At 42.9% G+C, this 18,536-nt stretch overlaps 1 protein-coding gene and 1 pseudogene across 10 annotated transcripts in view; both read right to left on the reverse strand.

Annotated features, from left to right (window-relative positions):
• Positions 1 to 6,899: 6,899 nt before the first annotated feature.
• Positions 6,900 to 18,536, reverse strand: part of ptprfa (protein tyrosine phosphatase receptor type Fa) — a 266,847-nt gene continuing 255,210 nt past the window's right edge. For all 10 annotated transcript variants that reach the window (XM_062997303.1, XM_062997302.1, XM_062997299.1 and 7 more), the window contains 5 exons: positions 17,687 to 17,813; positions 16,235 to 16,360; positions 15,992 to 16,146; positions 13,764 to 13,899; positions 6,900 to 11,193 (listed from right to left, as the gene is read on the reverse strand). In XM_062997303.1, the coding sequence (XP_062853373.1) occupies positions 11,125 to 11,193; positions 13,764 to 13,899; positions 15,992 to 16,146; positions 16,235 to 16,360; positions 17,687 to 17,813 (613 nt within the window). In that variant the 3' untranslated portion in view covers positions 6,900 to 11,124. The remainder of the gene's footprint in view (positions 11,194 to 13,763; positions 13,900 to 15,991; positions 16,147 to 16,234; positions 16,361 to 17,686; positions 17,814 to 18,536) is intronic.
• LOC134317395 (U1 spliceosomal RNA) lies at positions 8,382 to 8,534 on the reverse strand (annotated as a pseudogene).

The following is an 18,536-nucleotide window of genomic DNA, read 5'->3' on the forward strand; positions in this document are numbered from 1 at the left end:
TTGGGCCAGTGGCGGCTCCTGCCAAATCTCTCAGGGGGGGGGCAATTGTTGCGATGACCCAATGACCCGTTCAGTGGGTAAATTAAAGCTTAAATAATTAACATCTTAAGTCATCTGTCAGTTTGCCCTCACAAATAACTTTGAACATGGAGAGAGACCAGCTTTACCATCAAGCATAAAATGAAGTAAAGCCTTCACACTAACAATTTAATTCTTGTCTTCATCAGATAGCATTTTATTTTAGGTGCAGCCGATCCAGAATAAAGATTGGGGCATCGGGGCTGAAGTGCAATGAATAAAGAAGTAGAATTAAACAATTGGGGAGAAACAATAAGTGCAATCACAATTCACAATTTAAAAATTATATTACTTAGGACTTAAGATGTAGGGATTGTATGAATTCTAGCAGCATAAAATGTTAAACTATACATTTTAAAATGTAATTTACTTGTAACTAATATGATTTTCCCCCCTTTGTAGATACTTGATGTTTAAATTTGGTCTGGGTGGCCCTAATTCTTAAGTTGCTAATTTCTCCTGATTACTACGATGACTGAATGGCATTTCCCTTAATGACACGATGGAGTTGCTCCAAACTGAGGTGATGGTAGTCACGGTGACGAGATCTCGACACCAGGTTACGTGTGACGCAAGCACGTAAGTGTGAGCCCTCCCGGAACCCATACAGATTGTATTGCAGCGCCTGCAGTTCGAAAAAAAGAGCCTTAACATGAGAGTCTATAAGAGCAATCCGGGGCGATTTTCAATCAGACTGAAATCGCCCCAAAAGGGGCGGTACTGTACGGAACACAACTCGACGCTGATTGGACTATGATATTCCGAGGCAAGACAGACTCCAGAACAGTCACAGCTGTGATACAAAAATTTCTTCCCTTTCGCCCTTTGGTGGTGCGTCGCCCGATCGCCCTAAGGAACGAGCCGCCCCTGCTTTGGGCGTGTGATGAGGAACCAACATGACAAAATTGAAGGCAGTGTTATGACAGGACAGGACAAGAATAAGCTGGATTGACAACATTGCAATGTGGATTGCATTATCAGGGGCTCGTCTGCTACAGGCAACATGAGACAGAGGGCAATGGAGAAAGTCATCTGTGAAGCCAACCATCACAAAGCCATGACGGCATAGTGACATGACATTGATGATATTTTTTAATTTGTATAGTTCAACATTTTATGCTGCTAGAATTCATACAATCCCTACATCTTACCTCCTAGTACAGTATTGCTAATCTCTTCTGTAGCTTTGACAGCTATTTTTATTCCTTGACTTCCTTTGACTGCCCACATTTTTTAAAATCATTATTAATTCTAAAAGCACAACTTGTCTGAACCCTCATTTTATTTCTTCTTTTACTTTGTCCTCGTCTCTCTTTAATCTGTAACTCACACAAAGCCAGGTATTCTCTGACTGTAATACTGAAGTCGTACCCCATTATAAAACGTTCTGAATTTATCAAACCTCAACAATTACAATCCCATTTTCAATCTTTTCCTTTTAAAGCTCTTAAATGTGTCACTGGCAGAGTCAATTTGTTTCAGATCTACAGTTAAATAACCTCACGTCTTTTCATTTCTTCCAAAGCTCTCAATAATAAACTCAAACTGCTGAGTCTTAAGTGCTGTTAACTTTCTTTTTTACTAGATCTAAGCTCTGACTTTGACGCTCTGTGCCACTCCTTTTCTCCTGTGCTTTGCAGCGTTGGCATTGTATTGCTGACACTGTCAGACTGGTTCAGAATCTTCAATTAGTCCAGAACCCAAGACTACATTACATTTATATTGCACATCTATCTCCACTGGCTTCTCATTAGAGCTCATATCTAATGATTTAAAATCCTGATATAGCATTCTCCTTCTCACTTACAAAGCATTTAATTCCCTCGCTCCCACTTATCTCTCTGACCTCCTTTCCGACCAGCTCGTTCATTCTCTTAGATCTTCTATTTTTTTTGCCTTGCTAACTAGCCCTTCATCTGATCTTCATAGTGTTCTGCTCGGCACCTCTTTTCACCTAAATGGCTTTGGTGCCCCTTTGTCTAAAAACTCAGACAATCCCACTTATTTTTAATCTTTTGCCTCCACAACTCTAAACCTTATTCTTTAATACAATATTTATTCTTTTTTTCATTTCTTTCTGTTCGCGAATGTAGGATTCCCACACTCATAAACATAATGATATGTATTTTTAAATTTTTTAAATACTTTTTAGAGCTCAACCAAAGTACTTGATATGGTAACATGTCTACCTTTCCTCCCCATGTTGGCTGACGAGGGAAAGGAAGTGCAGTTTGACGTAAACAGCACTTCTCTTGTTTGTTTATTAAGATTTTACACTTTGGTTACATTCATGACAGGAACGGTAGTTATTCATTAAGATTCATCAATTCACAAGGTTATATCGAACACAGTCATGGACAATTTTGTATCTCTAATTCACCTCACTTGCATGTTTTTGGACTGTGGGAGGAAACCGGAGCCCCTGGAGGAAACCCACGCAGACACGGGCAGAACATGCAAACTCCACACAGAAAGGACCCGGACCACCCCACCTGGGGATCGAACCCAGGACCTTCTTGCTGTGAGGAGACAGTGCTACCCACTTAGCCACCATGCCGCCCGCACTTCTTTTCAAAATGGACTTTAAAGCATTCTCTGCACCTAATCAAGTATTACTCACTACTCCTGGGGTCAGTGTTCTTTGGACTGAATCCAGATTCAAGATTCAAGATTGAACAATCAAGAATCCTCTGATTTCCTACACAGCTTCCCCCGCTAGACTTTCTACTAGTGTTTTTTTTTTTTTATCAGCAGGCTATTTTCATTTTCGTTTTCTTCATTTATCTAGTTCATATATCCCCTTAAAGGAATAGGTTCTTCTGCTTGTTCTCAAAAACCAGAACAAAAGAATTCAAGTAAAAAGGCCAGCAGGAGAAGCCAGGCAGATCGTCAAGTCCAACCTTCAGCTTTCAGAGGTGATAAGATACACAGTTAACGTCACTAACACCCTGGAAACAATGGACCTAATATTTATTATCACTTTACATAAACTGTCTACCTCATACTTAATGGCACAATTAAATACCTAGTAAGACCATTAATAAAAAAAAAAAAATTAAAAAAAATATATATATATACAGTGTATCACAAAAGTGAGTACACCCCTCACATTTCTGCAGATATTTAAGTATATCTTTTCATGGGACAACACTGACAAAATGACACTTTGACACAATGAAAAGTAGTCTGTGTGCAGCTTATATAACAGTGTAAATTTATTCTTCCCTCAAAATAACTCAATATACAGCCATTAATGTCTAAACCACCGGCAACAAAAGTGAGTACACCCCTAAGAGACTACACCCCTAAATGTCCAAATTGAGCACTGCTTGTCATTTTCCCTCCAAAATGTCATGTGATTTGTTAGTGTTACTAGGTCTCAGGTGTGCATAGGGAGCAGTTGTATTCAATTTAGTAGTACAGCTCTCACACTCTCTCATACTGGTCACTGAAAGTTCCAACATGGCACCTCATGGCAAAGAACTCTCTGAGGATCTTAAAAGACGAATTGTTGCGCTACATGAAGATGGCCAAGGCTACAAGAAGATTGCCAACACCCTGAAACTGAGCTGCAGCACAGTTGCCAAGATCATCCAGCATTTTAAAAGAGCAGGGTCCACTCAGAACAGACCTCGCGTTGGTCGTCCAAAGAAGCTGAGTGCACGTGCTCAGCGTCACATCCAACTGCTGTCTTTGAAAGACAGGCGCAGGAGTGCTGTCAGCATTGCTGCAGAGATTGAAAAGGTGGGGGGTCAGCCTGTCAGTGCTCAGACCATACGCCGCACACTACATCAAATTGGTCTGCATGGCTGTCACCCCAGAAGGAAGCCTCTTCTCAAGTCTCTACACAAGAAAGCCCGCAAACAGTTTGCTGAAGACATGTCAACAAAGGACATGGATTACTGGAACCATGTCCTATGGTCTGATGAGACCAAGATTCATTTGTTTGGTTCAGATTGTCTCAAGCATGTGTGGCGGCAATCAGGTGAGGAGTACAAAGATAAGTGTGTCATGCCTACAGTCAAGCATGGTGGTGGGAATGCCATGGTCTGGGGCTGCATGAGTGCAGCAGGTGTTGGGGAGTTACATTTCATTGAGGGACACATGAACTCCAATATGTACTGTGAAATACTGAAGCAGAGCATGATCCCCTCCCTCCGGAAACTGGGTCGCAGGGCAGTGTTCCAGCATGATAATGACCCCAAACACACCTCTAAGAGGACCACTGCTTTATTGAAGAGGCTGAGGGTAAAGGTGATGGACTGGCCAAGCATGTCTCCAGACCTAAACCCAATAGAACATCTTTGGGCCATCCTCAAGCGGAAGGTGGAGTAGCGCAAAGTCTCGAATATTCACCAGCTCCGTGATGTCGTCATGGAGGAGTGGAAAAGCATTCCAGTGGCAACCTGTGAAGCTCTGGTAAACTCCATGCCCAGGAGAGTTAAGGCAGTTCTGGGAAATAATGGTGGCCACACAAAATATTGACACTTCAGGAACTTTCACTAAGGGGTGTACTCACTTTTGTTGCCGGTGGTTTAGACATTAATGGCTGTATATTGAGTTATTTTGAGGGAAGAATAAATTTACACTGTTATATAAGCTGCACACAGACTACTTTTCATTGTGTCAAAGTGTCATTTTGTCAGTGTTGTCCCATGAAAAGATATACTTAAATATCTGCAGAAATGTGAGGGGTGTACTCACTTTTGTGATACACTGTATATACTGTATATAAAGAGCTTTTTACAGCGGGGTGCGTGGAGTTATATACAGTGTATCACAAAAGTGAGTACACCCCTCACATTTCTGCAAATATTTCATTATATCTTTTCATGGGACAACACTATAGACATGAAACTTGGATATAACTTAGAGTAGTCAGTGTACAGCTTGTATAGCAGTGTAGATTTACTGTCTTCTGAAAATAACTCAACACACAGCCATTAATGTCTAAATAGCTGCAACATAAGTGAGTACACCCCACAGTGAACATGTCCAAATTGTGCCCAAATGTGTCGTTGTCCCTCCCTGGTGTCATGTGTCAAGGTCCCAGGTGTAAATGGGGAGCAGGGCTGTTAAATTTGGTGTTTTGGGTACAATTCTCTCATACTGGCCACTGGATATTCAACATGGCACCTCATGGCAAAGAACTCTCTGAGGATGTGAGAAATAGAATTGTTGCTCTCCACAAAGATGGCCTAGGCTATAAGAAGATTGCTAACACCCTGAAACTGAGCTACAGCATGGTGGCCAAGGTCATACAGCGGTTTTCCAGGACAGGTTCCACTCGGAACAGACTTCGTCAGGGTCGACCAAAGAAGTTGAGTCCACGTGTTCGGCGTCATATCCAGAGGTTGGCTTTAAAAAATTGGCTTTAAAAAAGTTGAAGACATGGGAGGTCAGCCTGTCAGTGCTCAGACCATACACCGCACACTGCATCAACTCGGTCTGCATGGTCGTCATCCCAGAAGGAAGCTGACGCACAAGAAAGCCCGCAAACAGTTTGCTGAAAACAAGCAGTCCAAGAACATGGATTACTGGAATGCCCTGTGGTCTGACGAGACCAAGATAAAGTTGTTTGGCTCAGATGGTGTCCAGCATGTGTGGCAGCGCCCTGGTGAGAAGTACCAAGACAACTGTATCTTGCCTACAGTCAAGCATGGTGGTGGTAGCATCATGGTCTTGGGCTGCATGAGTGTTGCTGGCACTGGGGAGCTGCAGTTCATTGAGGGAAACATGAATTCCAACATGTACTGTGACATTCTGAAACAGAGCATGATCCCCTCCCTTCGAAAACTGGAAGCTGAAGGTAAAGGTGATGGACTAAACCCAATTGAGCACCTGTGGCGCATCCTCAAGTGGAAGGTGGAGGAGTTCAAGGTGTCTAACATCCACCAGCTCCGTGATGTCATCATGGAGGAGTGGAAGAGGATTCCAGTAGCAACCTGTGCAGCTCTGGTGAATTCCATGCCCAGGAGGGTTAAGGCAGTGCTGGATAATAATGGTGGTCACACAAAATATTGACACTTTGGGCACAATTTGGACATGTTCACTGTGGGGTGTACTCACTTATGTTGCAGCTATTTAGACATTAATGGCTGTGTGTTGAGTTATTTTCAGAAGACAGTAAATCTACACTGCTATACAAGTTGTACACTGACTACTCTAAGTTATATCCAAGTTTCATGTCTATAGTGTTGTCCCATGAAAAGATATAATAAAATATTTGCAGAAATGTGAGGGGTGTACTCACTTTTGTGAAACACTGTATATATATATATATAACCCCACGCATATACGTATGTAAAACATGTATAAAGAGCTTTTTGCTGGTAGTTTCCCCCACATTCAGTATTTCTGGGTTTGATTGGTCCATATATTATATAGTGTATAATATAGAACTTTGCCAGGTATGTACTTAACCATTTAATTTCATGACTACCTGACTTTTAGACCCCATTACACCCTCATTGCCAAATACCATAGTTAGACTTACATCAGTTGGCAATCAAGGGGTGCCTGCAGTGAAGCCTAAACTCTACAGATGAAGTACAAATAAACCTCAAAGGGACCCTACTGGTCACTCCTGACAGGCTGCGGTAGACTCCCACACACATGCGCAGATACACACACACACTAACACATACACAAACAGCCTGTATTTTGGATGGCACAGGTTCAGGAGCAGCAGGGCACTGGCGATTACACCCACACCATCTGTTTCTCTGGCAACATGAAGGATGTGTGTGTGGTTTGCGCGTGGGGTTTGACTGACCATCCGTCCACTCAGCAACACAATAACCAGAGAACCACCAGCCGTGTACAAAACCCAGTTGTTCAACTTTATTAACATCAAGGATTTTCATACATATTTCATCTCTCTTCTGGTTTATTAACAAATAGAAAACTGATGACCATCCAGTCGATCACATGATACCCGTCCCATCTCGATGCCGACAAAGATTAGTCCGAAGTGTATGAATCCACCTCACTTCAAAAGAAGGGAAGCGCTCCAGTGTCTATAATCGATGATTCTGATTGGTTAGGTTGTACTATTGTCCATCCGAGCCACAGTGAGATACGATCATAGCATCATTACGGTACAATAAAAAAAAAAAAAATAACAATAGTAGTAATAACAGGCTAAGAGATCTGAGACATCAGGATCAGGGATTTCAGATGGCCGTTCCATGCTGTGTCTTGTAATCGGCCAGAAATGTTCCCTCCCGATCTGTTACACGTCTGCAGCGAAGAATCTGAAGTTTGTTGTACTTTTGTTGTGTGTGCTCTATTCAGTTGTGCTGCGTTCATTTTACTGTACTTTATCGTTTTCCATCACTGCACTTTAGTGTAAGGTGTTTATGTCTGTCATTTTATATATAGAGGTCTGATTCTCTATTCAGATACTTCATGGTTCACTGGGAAACCTCAACTGGTGTGTACACTTTAACAGGACTTTAAAGGTGCAGACAGTGATTTTAGCATTAGCTGTATAGTGAAATGTTAAAATTCTCAGTTCAAGCAAATCCAGCTTTAAAAATACAGACTCAAAACACGTGGTCTTATTGTATGAGCCGGAAAGAAGGGTTAGCATTGCTGCTTAATGTTGTTAACACTGTTAATCACTGGGCTTTAAATCCACAGAACAAAGCCAAGCTGAAAACTTGCTCTTAAAAACACTGATTGGTTGACGGCTTTATAAAACAGAGAAAAAAGAAATGAAAGAATACATCTCATTGGTAGCTCAGCGGTTAAGGTACTGGATTAAAAATCAGAAGGTTGCCTGTTCAAGCCAAACCAGTGCTTAGTTCTCAAAGTTGGGCCCCTGAACATAGTTCTTTATCCATAACAAGGTTCTTTATCCTTAACATGACCCTTGCTTGAGTTGTTATCAGCCACAATTGTAAGTCGCTTTGGATAAAAGCGTCTGCTAAATGCTAGAAATGTTAACAGACCGATTGATACCTGGGTCATGGTTAAATGACAGAGATTATGGGAACATGGGCACCACCAATCACTCCGTTTTCTCTCTTAATGTAGGATGTAGGATTTATGTGCCACCGCAAAGGACAAACAAGCACAGAGAGGCCACAACAAGTATCTTTTGGGATTTGGGAATTTGGGGATTTCTGATTTGACGCAACATGGTATCAAGAGAGAGTTAAACATCAGTTATTTTTCTCCTGATTGGATGTTGATGGTCCATATTATTTTTTATAGTGGTTTACATTTAATCTAGATAGATTCAACTTTATTGTCATTGCTCAGTACAGGTACAAGGCAACGAAATGTAGTAATAAATCAGGGGAGAGCACGAACGCAGTCCCCCACTATCAGAAATTATGCAGTTGAGATTCCCACATTTGGGGAATTCGCAGGGGTCAGCACAACCTGAGTGCAATGGCTTAGCCTCGCCCTGGGTGAACCACCTTCTTGATCATGGTCTCGCGTCATGCTTCCTCTTCACTAATGCAACCCCCGCTCCGATTAAGGAGAATGAAGCTAACCCACGCCCCCTCCGACACGTGGGCAGCAGCCATATGCATCTGGTCACCTACACTTTGACGAGTGCAATGCGGATCAGCACTATGTACGGAGAGACACACCCTGATCCACACTCTCTCCCTGTCTCTGTGCAGGCGGCATCAATCAGCCAGCAGAGGTTGTAATTGCACCAGTTATGAGAGAGTCCTTATATGGCTTAATATCCCACCCCTATCTGAACAACAGGCCAATCGTTGTTCATGTGACCGCTCAGCCCAGCCAACAGGCAGAGCTGAGATTCGATACGATGTATTCGAGATCCCAGCTCTGGTTCCAGCGTGTGTTTTTACCGCTGCACCACCTGAGCGGCTACATGTTGATGCTCTATTTAGTAATCTTCTTTGAATCCTCAGCAACCGTCTAAACAGGGGTTGTTGTAGCCTAGTGGTTAAGGTACTGGACTAGTTATCAGAGGGTTGCCGGTTCAAGCCCCACCTCTGCCAGGTTGCAGCTGTTAGGCCCTTGAGCAAGACCCTTAACCCTTAATTGCTTAGATTGTATACTGTCACAACTGTAAGACGCTTTGGATTAAAGCGTCTGCTAAATGCTGTAAATGTAAATGTAAACGTATATGTATTACTTTAAAGGTTGTAGCCTAGTAGTTAAGGTACTAGACTAGTAATCAAAAGATCGCTGATTCAAGCTCCACCAATGCAAGGTTGCCACTGTTGGGCCCTTGAGCAAGGTCCCTAACTTTAATGGCTTACACAATATATACTGTCACAGTACTGCAAGTCGCTCTGGATAAACGTGTCTGCTAAATTCGTCTGCGAAAATGTAAATGGAAACAATGCTATTATCAGGCATTGGTAGTTTAGTGGTTAAGGTACTGGACTAGAAATCAGAAGGTTGCCAGTTCAAGCCCCATCGCTGCCAAGTAGCCACTGTTGGGCCTCTGAGCCAGGCCCTTAACCCTCAACTGTTCAAATCGTGTTCAGTCATAATTGTAAGTCGCTTTGAATAAAAGCGTCTGCTGAATGCTGCAAAGGTAAATTGAAGCTGGCTGTTTTAAACACCAGTTTCTCTAAATAAGGTTAAGGTGCTTAAGGTACTGGACTAGAAATCAGAAGGTTGCCTGTTCAAGCCAAATCACTGCTTAGTTTTCACCATTTGGCCCCTGAACATACAGTAGTTCTTTATACATAACCAGGCCCTTTATCCTCAACATAACCCTTGCTTGAGTTGTTGTCAGTCACAATTGTAAGTTGCTTTGGATAAAAGCATCTGCTAAATGCTAGAAATGTAAACAGACCGATTGATACCTGGGTTACGGTTAAATGACAAAGATTATGGGAACACGGGCGCCACCGATTACTCCGTTTTCTCTCCGATCAGATACTTTATGCCATCAAATACAAAGAAACTTAAGTTTTCACTTAAAAATCATTGACCGCACCTTTAAAAGAATATTCCTTGTACATGTCTGATTTGATCTGAGCTGAGCGGAGCTGATGGTTCATCACGGGGGAAATGATGCCCACTAATACACAATACGGACCAAAGTTCTGGGAGACCTGACAATGATCTGGTTAGACATCCTGTGCATTTATTTTGAATTCCTCCTTCTTTCCTTTGTAGCTTTAATTTCATCGAGCCTTCTGGGAAGTCTTTCTCTGTGGGAATTTGTGCCCATTTAATCAAGAATCAGTGAGTTTAGGCAGTGATGTTGGACGAGAGAAGGCCTGGCTCACCATCAATGTTAAGTTGGGTTGAGACCAGGGCTTTGTGTAGGTCAGTAGACTCAATAGAGTCAATCATTAGAAAGGGGTGACCAAATACTTCTCACCATATAGCGTAGTTCATGGATATAGTTTGTAGACTATCAGATCCTGTGTTCAATATCAGTGTCCAGTCATTATTTTCACACTCTTTAAAAGGAGGAGAAGTCAGGAGCCGAAACGATGTAGGAGAGCTCTCATCGCCTCCTTCCGAATAACAGGAAGTGAGTAAAACAGGATAAAAATGACACACGGGAAAAAATCAGCAGCTTGGCGTTTGTTAATTGGGACGTGATTAAATACCTGCCCCATAATAAGACAGTAGCATGATTAACATAATAATAATAAAAAAATATATGTATGTATAGAAATGATAAAATGATTACAACAAAAGGATAGCAATACTAACAAAGAATAAAAATAGAACCAATAACATACTGATATAAATGAAAATCACATACAGTGTTGAACTGGCATAGTATTAAAAATTCATAATAATAAAAGTAATAATGATAAACATAAAAAAAAACAATAAAAGTCTCAGCAGATTCCGAAGAACTGATTTTTTTTGTAGTGATATGGGATTTTCTGGATTTGATAGAGCTGACGGATGACGGACAGGATGGAGGTCTGAGGATCCCGCTGTCGATTTAGACTCCTGAACTTTCTCTCAGCGTAAGAACTGAAACGTGGAGTGTGTGTTGTGGCTCAGAACAATGCGCCGGCTCGGCTCGGCTCTCCTGAGGGGCGTTCCAGAGCGTTCCGGTGATTTACAGGCAAGCAGTTACGTTGCATAGTGATCGAAGCTTCCCAGATACTCGAGAGCCGCCCGGTAACACAGCTGGTACTGGTCCTGAGAACACACAAGATGAAACGTTACAGAGGTGCAGCAGCTGGCGGAGGACTTGGGTGTTTGTTCGACTCTCAGAAACATGCAGAAGTTGGATTGGCTGCTCAGAATTGCCTCTAAATGGGAGAGATGAATGTGTGTGAGTGTGTGTGATTCTCACCCTGTTCAGCATGTGACCCTGACCAGGATGGGCAAACTGGAATCCCACCCGGGTCTCACTGTGTTTTTGTGATTGTTACGGTATATACAGTATGATAAAATAAGTTCTACACAACTTAGCGACCTGGGTTCGGTTCTCATCTCTTATGCGTGTGGTTATGAGTTCCCTCTAGGTACTCCAGTGTTCTCTCACTGTGCAACCTCATTCCTGTAGATGGATTGGCTACTATAAATTCCTCTGGGGCTGAGAACTTTCCGGGTATGCACTGGACCCCCTGCAATCCGGATCATAATAAAGCAATTACTAAACATCTCTGTTCTTTTCTCTAGCTGCCTCTGTGTGTCTGTCTTATCATTTAGCCTGTTTGAAATAAAAAATACACTCTATGACCAGAAGTATTTGGACACCTGACCATGAGCTTATTGGACACCTGCTATTAAAATAGAGTGACCTCTATGTGATCTTTTCAGCCGTAACAGCAGCCACTGTTCTGTGAAGGCTTCTCACAAGACAATGAAGTATGTCTGAGGGAATTTGTGCCCATTCAGTCAAAAGAGCATTTGTATGGATGGGCACTGAGGTTCCAGTTCATTCCAGAGCTGTTCACTGGGGCTGAGCTTTTCTTCATTTTTTGTATAGATCTTGATTTGTGCACAGGGGAACAGTCATGCTGAAACAGGAAAGGACCTTCCCTAAACTGTTGCAAAGTTGGAAGCATATCATTTTCTTTATATAATGAATTTATTAAAACTGTTCTGTTCGGTGGGTAGCACTGTTGCCTCACAGCAAGAAGGTCCTGGGTTCGATCCCCAGGTGGGGCGGTCCGGGTCCTTTCTGTGTGGAGTCTGCATGTTCTCCCCGTGTCTGCTCCGGTTTCCTCCCACAGTCCAAAAACATGCAGTCAGGTCAATTGGAGACACTGAATTGCCCTATAGGTGAATGGGTGTGTGTATGTGTGTGTGTGTGTGTGTGTGTGTGTGTGTGTGTGTGTGTGTATGTGTGTGTGTGTGTGTGTGTGTGTGTGTGTGTGTGTGTGTATGTGTCTGCCCTGTGATGGACTGGCGCCCCGTCCAGGGTGTTACTGTGTTCCTTGCGTCCACTGAAAAGCTGGAATAGCCCCCCCCATTGTTGTGTCTGAAACACATTAATTAGAAGGGGTGATGCTCGCCTACTGATGCTCGCCAACAAAGCCAAAAATGGACCAGCCCCAAGCTACCTTCGCGGTCTAATCAAGCCTCGCTCTGTACCGCACAACCTCCGAGCCACTAGTCTCGCTCGACTTGAGCCTCCACCCAGGACTAAAGGAAGACAAGCATCAAGGCTCTTCTCTGTTCTAGCACCCAAGTGGTGGAATTAACTTCCTCTGTCTGTCCGAACATCTGAGTCTCTTGCTGTCTTTAAAAAACGATTAAAAACCTTCATCACCTTTTTACTGAGCACTTAAGCTGACTTGTACTTATTTACTAACATTTTTTTCCATTTCCAAAACCACTTTGGTTCTAACAGGTTTCAGCAGATTTGTGTTCTTCGACTGTTGTTTACTAAAACTTGAGAAATTAAATTTTTACTATGGAAGCACTTCTGTAAGTCGCTCTGGATAAGAGCGTCTGCTAAATGCAGAAAATGTAAATGTAAATGGGTGTCCCAATATTTATAATATATATAATAACTGTACCTAGATGTCGCTTTTAATTGTTGATTTGAGGTATTTCAGTCACACATATAAACCATCAATCATATAGAAACATAAATGCCTCAGCTTTTGTGCCAACAGTTTGGGGAGGAATCTTTTCCTGTTCTAGCATGACACTTCAGTCCATAAAGATATGGTTTGATGTGGAGAAATTTCAGGACCTCAATTGCACTAAACCTTCAGGATGAATTGGAATTACGAATGGCAGTCCCTGTTAGTGCCTGACGTTACAAAAGCTAAACTCTCCAAACTCTGGTGGAACACATTTCCCAAGGACACTATTATAGGTGCAATACAAAAGGAAGGATCTGTGGTAAAAGCTTATTATCAGGTGTCCATATACTTTTGGTCTTATAATGCAGTAATCAGTCAATCTGTCAGTTTATACACTTCAGAAAAAGATCCATCTTTTCTGATGTACTTTGTAATATAAAATTAGATATTTATTTTCATTTCAGTAAATCAGAGGTGGGCACACGATACAAACAAACCATATTTATACACAGAAGTGTCACATATAATGAGTGGCACGATAACTTGGATTTGTACCCACTTGTTCTCAAGCTGTGGCACTGTGGCACAACCATCTGCTCTGCCTGTCTGCCAGCAGCGCTACAGTTTCTCACTGTCAGCAGCTTTATCAGACACGTAGGGGTTCCGCGTTTTAACTTTATACCGCGGAACGTCTCGCGATCTGCTGATCCGGGTCTCGGTTCTTACCTCGGTCTGGACCATGGCCGGTCTCTGAGTCCGCAGGGTCTTGACGGTTTGGAAAAGATCCACCACGCCCTCGTATCTCATCCTCTCCAGTACGATGCTCAGAGTGATGAACACGCCCGTACGACCCACGCCGGCACTGTAGGGGCGGACAGGGGGGCAGATCAGTTATATACACTGATACACACTTATATTCTAGCACACGCACACACACACTCACAGTATTCTTACACACAGAGCAAAACAGCAAACCGAAAGCACTTTCTAGCCATCACATCCACACAAATGACCTCTGGTGTGGATTGCACACATTGATGTTATTGAGAAAGCTAAATGAGTTGGGCACTGCCAGCCATAACGCTGCATTATGGCAGCATCTGTTTATGTGGCATTTATTTATGTCTGACACTGTGATGTAACATTGAGCTCATCTGAGGTGAGAAACACAGCAAAAAAAATCAAGGTCATAGCCATGAATTGAATACTAGGGGGTTGTTTAATCGACCTGGGTGTTCCTGCCAGTTTAGCAGTAGCCAGTTAGTCTTCTGCTGCTGGGGATCTCGATTGCATCAGAAGAGGGTATATTCACCTGCCCCTTGCCCCTCTGACACGAGTGCAGTCCCTCGACCCCTTCTTTTTTCGCCTGCATCTCGGTGGACATGAGGCCGGAGATTGTGCACTGAGAGCCACACACCGATCTCCATGCTCCTTGGACAGTGACCAGGGTCCGCCCACTTATTAGTCCGGTCTTTCCCACCCAGCAGACAAAGTGGCCAATTCTGTCTGCTGCAGGCACTGCCCATTGTGCCCGCTAGAGGGCAACCAGTTGGTCGGTAGCAGAGCTGAGATTCGAACCGGGAGTTCAGAATCCCAGCACTGGTGTGCTAGCAGAATATCAAACACAGTCATGGACAATTTTGTATCTCCAATTCACCTGACTGAACGTCTTTGGACTGCGGGAGGAAACCCAAGCAGACACGGGGCGAACATGCAAACTCCACACAGAAAGAACCCTGGACCTCCTTGCTGTGGGGCAACAGTACTTACCCACTGAGCCACCGTGCTGTCCTCAAAGCTAATGCCCCCCCCCCACACACACACACACAAACACAATCTACACAATTGTTATTTAAGCCCTGCTGTTTTATTATTCAGCTGTTCCTCTGTCCTGGTTGGACACTCAACAGACACAACTGGCTGTATCTGAGGGAGGGAAGTCCAGATGGGGATTCACTCTGTTGGTGCTGGAACAAATACTTGAAGTAGAGTGTATTTATTCATGTGTGTTAGTAATGCTGGCTAGGGAAAAAGAAGAGCCCTTTGGCTTGACCCACAAAGTTGAATCAGTTCATCTGGACACAAGTTTGTTGTAGAGAAACGTTTCGCCACTCATCCAAGTGACTTCTTCAGTGTGAGCTGGTGGTGAATACTGCAACCTTATATGCAGCCGATTGCAAATCACAATGACCATTAATTACAATGGCCATGTGTGGCCATCATTGGAGTATAGCTCCTATTACAGCGTTGTAAGATGGTGAGAGATGTACTCTCAGGCCTCCTCCCCGGTTCAGGGATGGTCGTTCCCTCTTCACATAGACGGCCTCTTTGACTCCACGTTCAAACCAGCGTTCCTCCTTGTCGAGGATCTGCACATCGTCATCATTAAACGAGTGGCCGCTGGCTTGCAGGTGAGTGTAAACCGCGGAGTCCTGGCCAGAAGAGGTTGATCTTCGATGTTGGGTCGTCCGTTTAGCCAGTGGCTGTTTAGTTTCCCCGATGTACAGTTCCCGGCAATCCTCCCAGCACCTAACAGCATATACTACGTTACTCTGTTTGTGTCGAGGAACCCGGTCCTTAGGGTACATCTCTCACCATCTTACAACGCTGTAATAGGAGCTATACCCCAATCATATATGAAAGGCACACATGGCCATTGTAATTAATGGTCATTATGATTTGCATATGGACCTGATCACCGGTTCCATTGTTATGCAATGGACTGTGATCGGTCGTTATGCAAATCGGCTGCATATAAGGTCGGGGTTTTCACCGCCAGCTCAGACTGAAGAAGTCACTTGGATTGAGTGGCGAAAGGTATCTCTACACCAAACTTGCGTCCAGATGAACTGATTCAACTTTGTGGATTTGTGTACCTGGAAGACCTTTGGCTTGACATTGCAGTGGTGGAAATGGACATGTCTAAATAATTTCAAAAGCACATTCACACACACCTGCAGTGAACGGTAATCGGTCCGTCCTGGCCGAACTGCTCCTTGGTCTTGTGCACCTGACCGATGAAGTCGATAAATCCCTCTCCCGTCTTTGGTACACCCTGCTCCGGCCAATCGGTGAACTGGAACTGTCGGATGGTCCTGGATTGACCGTCCTGAGAGAAGAAAATTGATGCTGATTAAATGATAGTGTTGATAATGTAGTTTGAAACGGTGAATCGGTGATAAAAGTGTCGTTCGTACCCTGGCGTCTGTGACTTTGAACTCTCGGAGGATGTACTGCGGCATGTTGTACTCAGCCATGGGGTCCACCACGAAGTACTGGTAGCGTGCAGAGCGCTCGGCCGGCCAGTACTGATGGCACTTCTCCTGTAAAATAAACACACACGGTCACGGTTATTTGCTACATCACTTTTTCTTGGTCACTGCTGGTGATCACGGTGTAACCGGTAACATTTGTTTGTGGCGAAACAAGTGTCAAACATTTATTTATTTACTCAATAAAAAGCTTTGATCTCTATAAATCAGAAACAAGCTTTAATGTGTCAATAGTTCAAGAATTTCCTTCGGGATAAATGAAGTATCTATCTATCTATCTATCTAGTTGCACTTGTAGATGAAACGTCCCAACCTACCACGCCCACACCGGCCGTACTGCGGAAAGGGGGAAGGGGCAGTTTTCTCAGAACTACACTTCCTCATAGTGCTGTTTTGCAATCGCTCCTTTAAAACACAGCCATCTGTCCCTGTGTGGCCACCCAGCTACACTCAAATTCATTCAAATTCCCACAGACACTCCAAAATCTTGCAGAAAGCCTCCATTAAAAAGTGAAGGGTCAGTTCTATATTAATAACCATAGTTTTGAAATGGAACATCCAACAAGCCTATAATCATGTGTCCACATACTTTTGACCCTATTGTGCACATAAAAAAAAAAAATCATAATTTTATTAAAAAAATAATAAAAAATCCCTAATGTGATTTTCTTTGATAAAGACAGTAAGAGTTTCACTGCAACTCTGACCTGTTCATTCCTCACGTGGTGTATAAAATTACAGGCTACTAAACACTCAAATTCCCACAGACACACTCCAAAATCTTGCAGAAAAGGGACAACTCTATATAAGTGCCCATAGTTCTGAATGAAACATTCAACTAGGCTATAATACGATGGCTCGCTACTTTTGTAAATAGTTGCTGATGTTTTTTGTTCATGATTAAGGTCCAGGCATAACATTATATAGCACTGACAGGTGAAGTGAATAACACTGATTATCTCTTCATCACGGCACCTGTTAGTGGGTGAGATATATTATATTAGGCAGCAAGTGGTCAGTATCTATTAAAAGTGGTCCATGAAGGGAACAGTGGTAAACCGGCGACAGGGTCATGGGCGGCCAAGGCTCATTGATGCACGTGGGGAGAGAAGGCTGGCCCGTGTGGTCCGATCCAACAGACGAGCTACTGTAGCTCAGATTGCTGAAGGCGTTAATGTTGGTTCTGATAGAAAGGTGTCAGAATACACAGAGCATCACAGTTGCAAGGCTGTTATGGCAGCAAAAGGGGGACCAACACAATATTAGCAAGGTGGTCATAATGTTATGACTGATCGGTGTATGATCTTTGTGTACATGTTACGACCACAGGGTAACAGGTTAAAAGTGTGTGTGTGTGTGTGTGTGTGTTTGACCTACCCGTCCCATCTCTCGGAGTTTGGTCAGCATTACTACAATGGTGGAGTTGTGTTCCCACAGCATTCTCCAGAAATCTTCTGTGGTCTCGGCTAGAGGACCCTGAGTCGCTATGTACGCTTTCTGCTGCCTACACACACACACACACACACACATACACACACAAAGATCAGTAATGCCTAATACAAATATAAATCAATTAAGTCACATTTAAAAGCTCATCTCAATGTTTGTAGCACATTTTTTTATTAAAAACCTTAAAAAACATTTAGACAGAAGTGCATTTGTATGATGGCTGGGCACTGGTGTTGGTCAAGAAAGCCTCCAGTTCATTCCGGAACGTCTAACAAGCTCATGATCAGGTGTCCACATACTTTTGACCACATCATGTACATTAGGGCAAATCTGATATGTTTTCAATAATTTAAAAATATAATAAAAAAACACCTGTGACCTGTTTGATCAGCACATAGTGTTTAAAATTACAGCTTAATTGACATTCAAATTCCCACAGACACTCTCCAAAATCTTGCAGAAAGCCTTTCTCGAAGAGTAAAGGGTCAACTCTATATACATGCCCATAGTTTTGAAATGGAACATCCAACAAGCCTATAATCATGTGTCCACATACTTTTGACCATATTGTGCAAATACAAAATTTAAATGATTTGATTAAAGAATAATTATTTGATAAAGAAAGTAAGAGTTTCGCAGCCACTATGAGATGTTCATTCTGCACATGGTGTATAAAATTACAGGCTAATTAACACTCAAATTCCCATAGACACACTCCAAAATCTTGCAGAAAGGAAGCAACTCTACATAAATGCCCATAGTTCTGAATAAAACATCC

Source organism: Trichomycterus rosablanca, chromosome 6 (assembly GCF_030014385.1).
Source record: "Trichomycterus rosablanca isolate fTriRos1 chromosome 6, fTriRos1.hap1, whole genome shotgun sequence".
Taxonomy (NCBI): domain Eukaryota; kingdom Metazoa; phylum Chordata; class Actinopteri; order Siluriformes; family Trichomycteridae; genus Trichomycterus; species Trichomycterus rosablanca.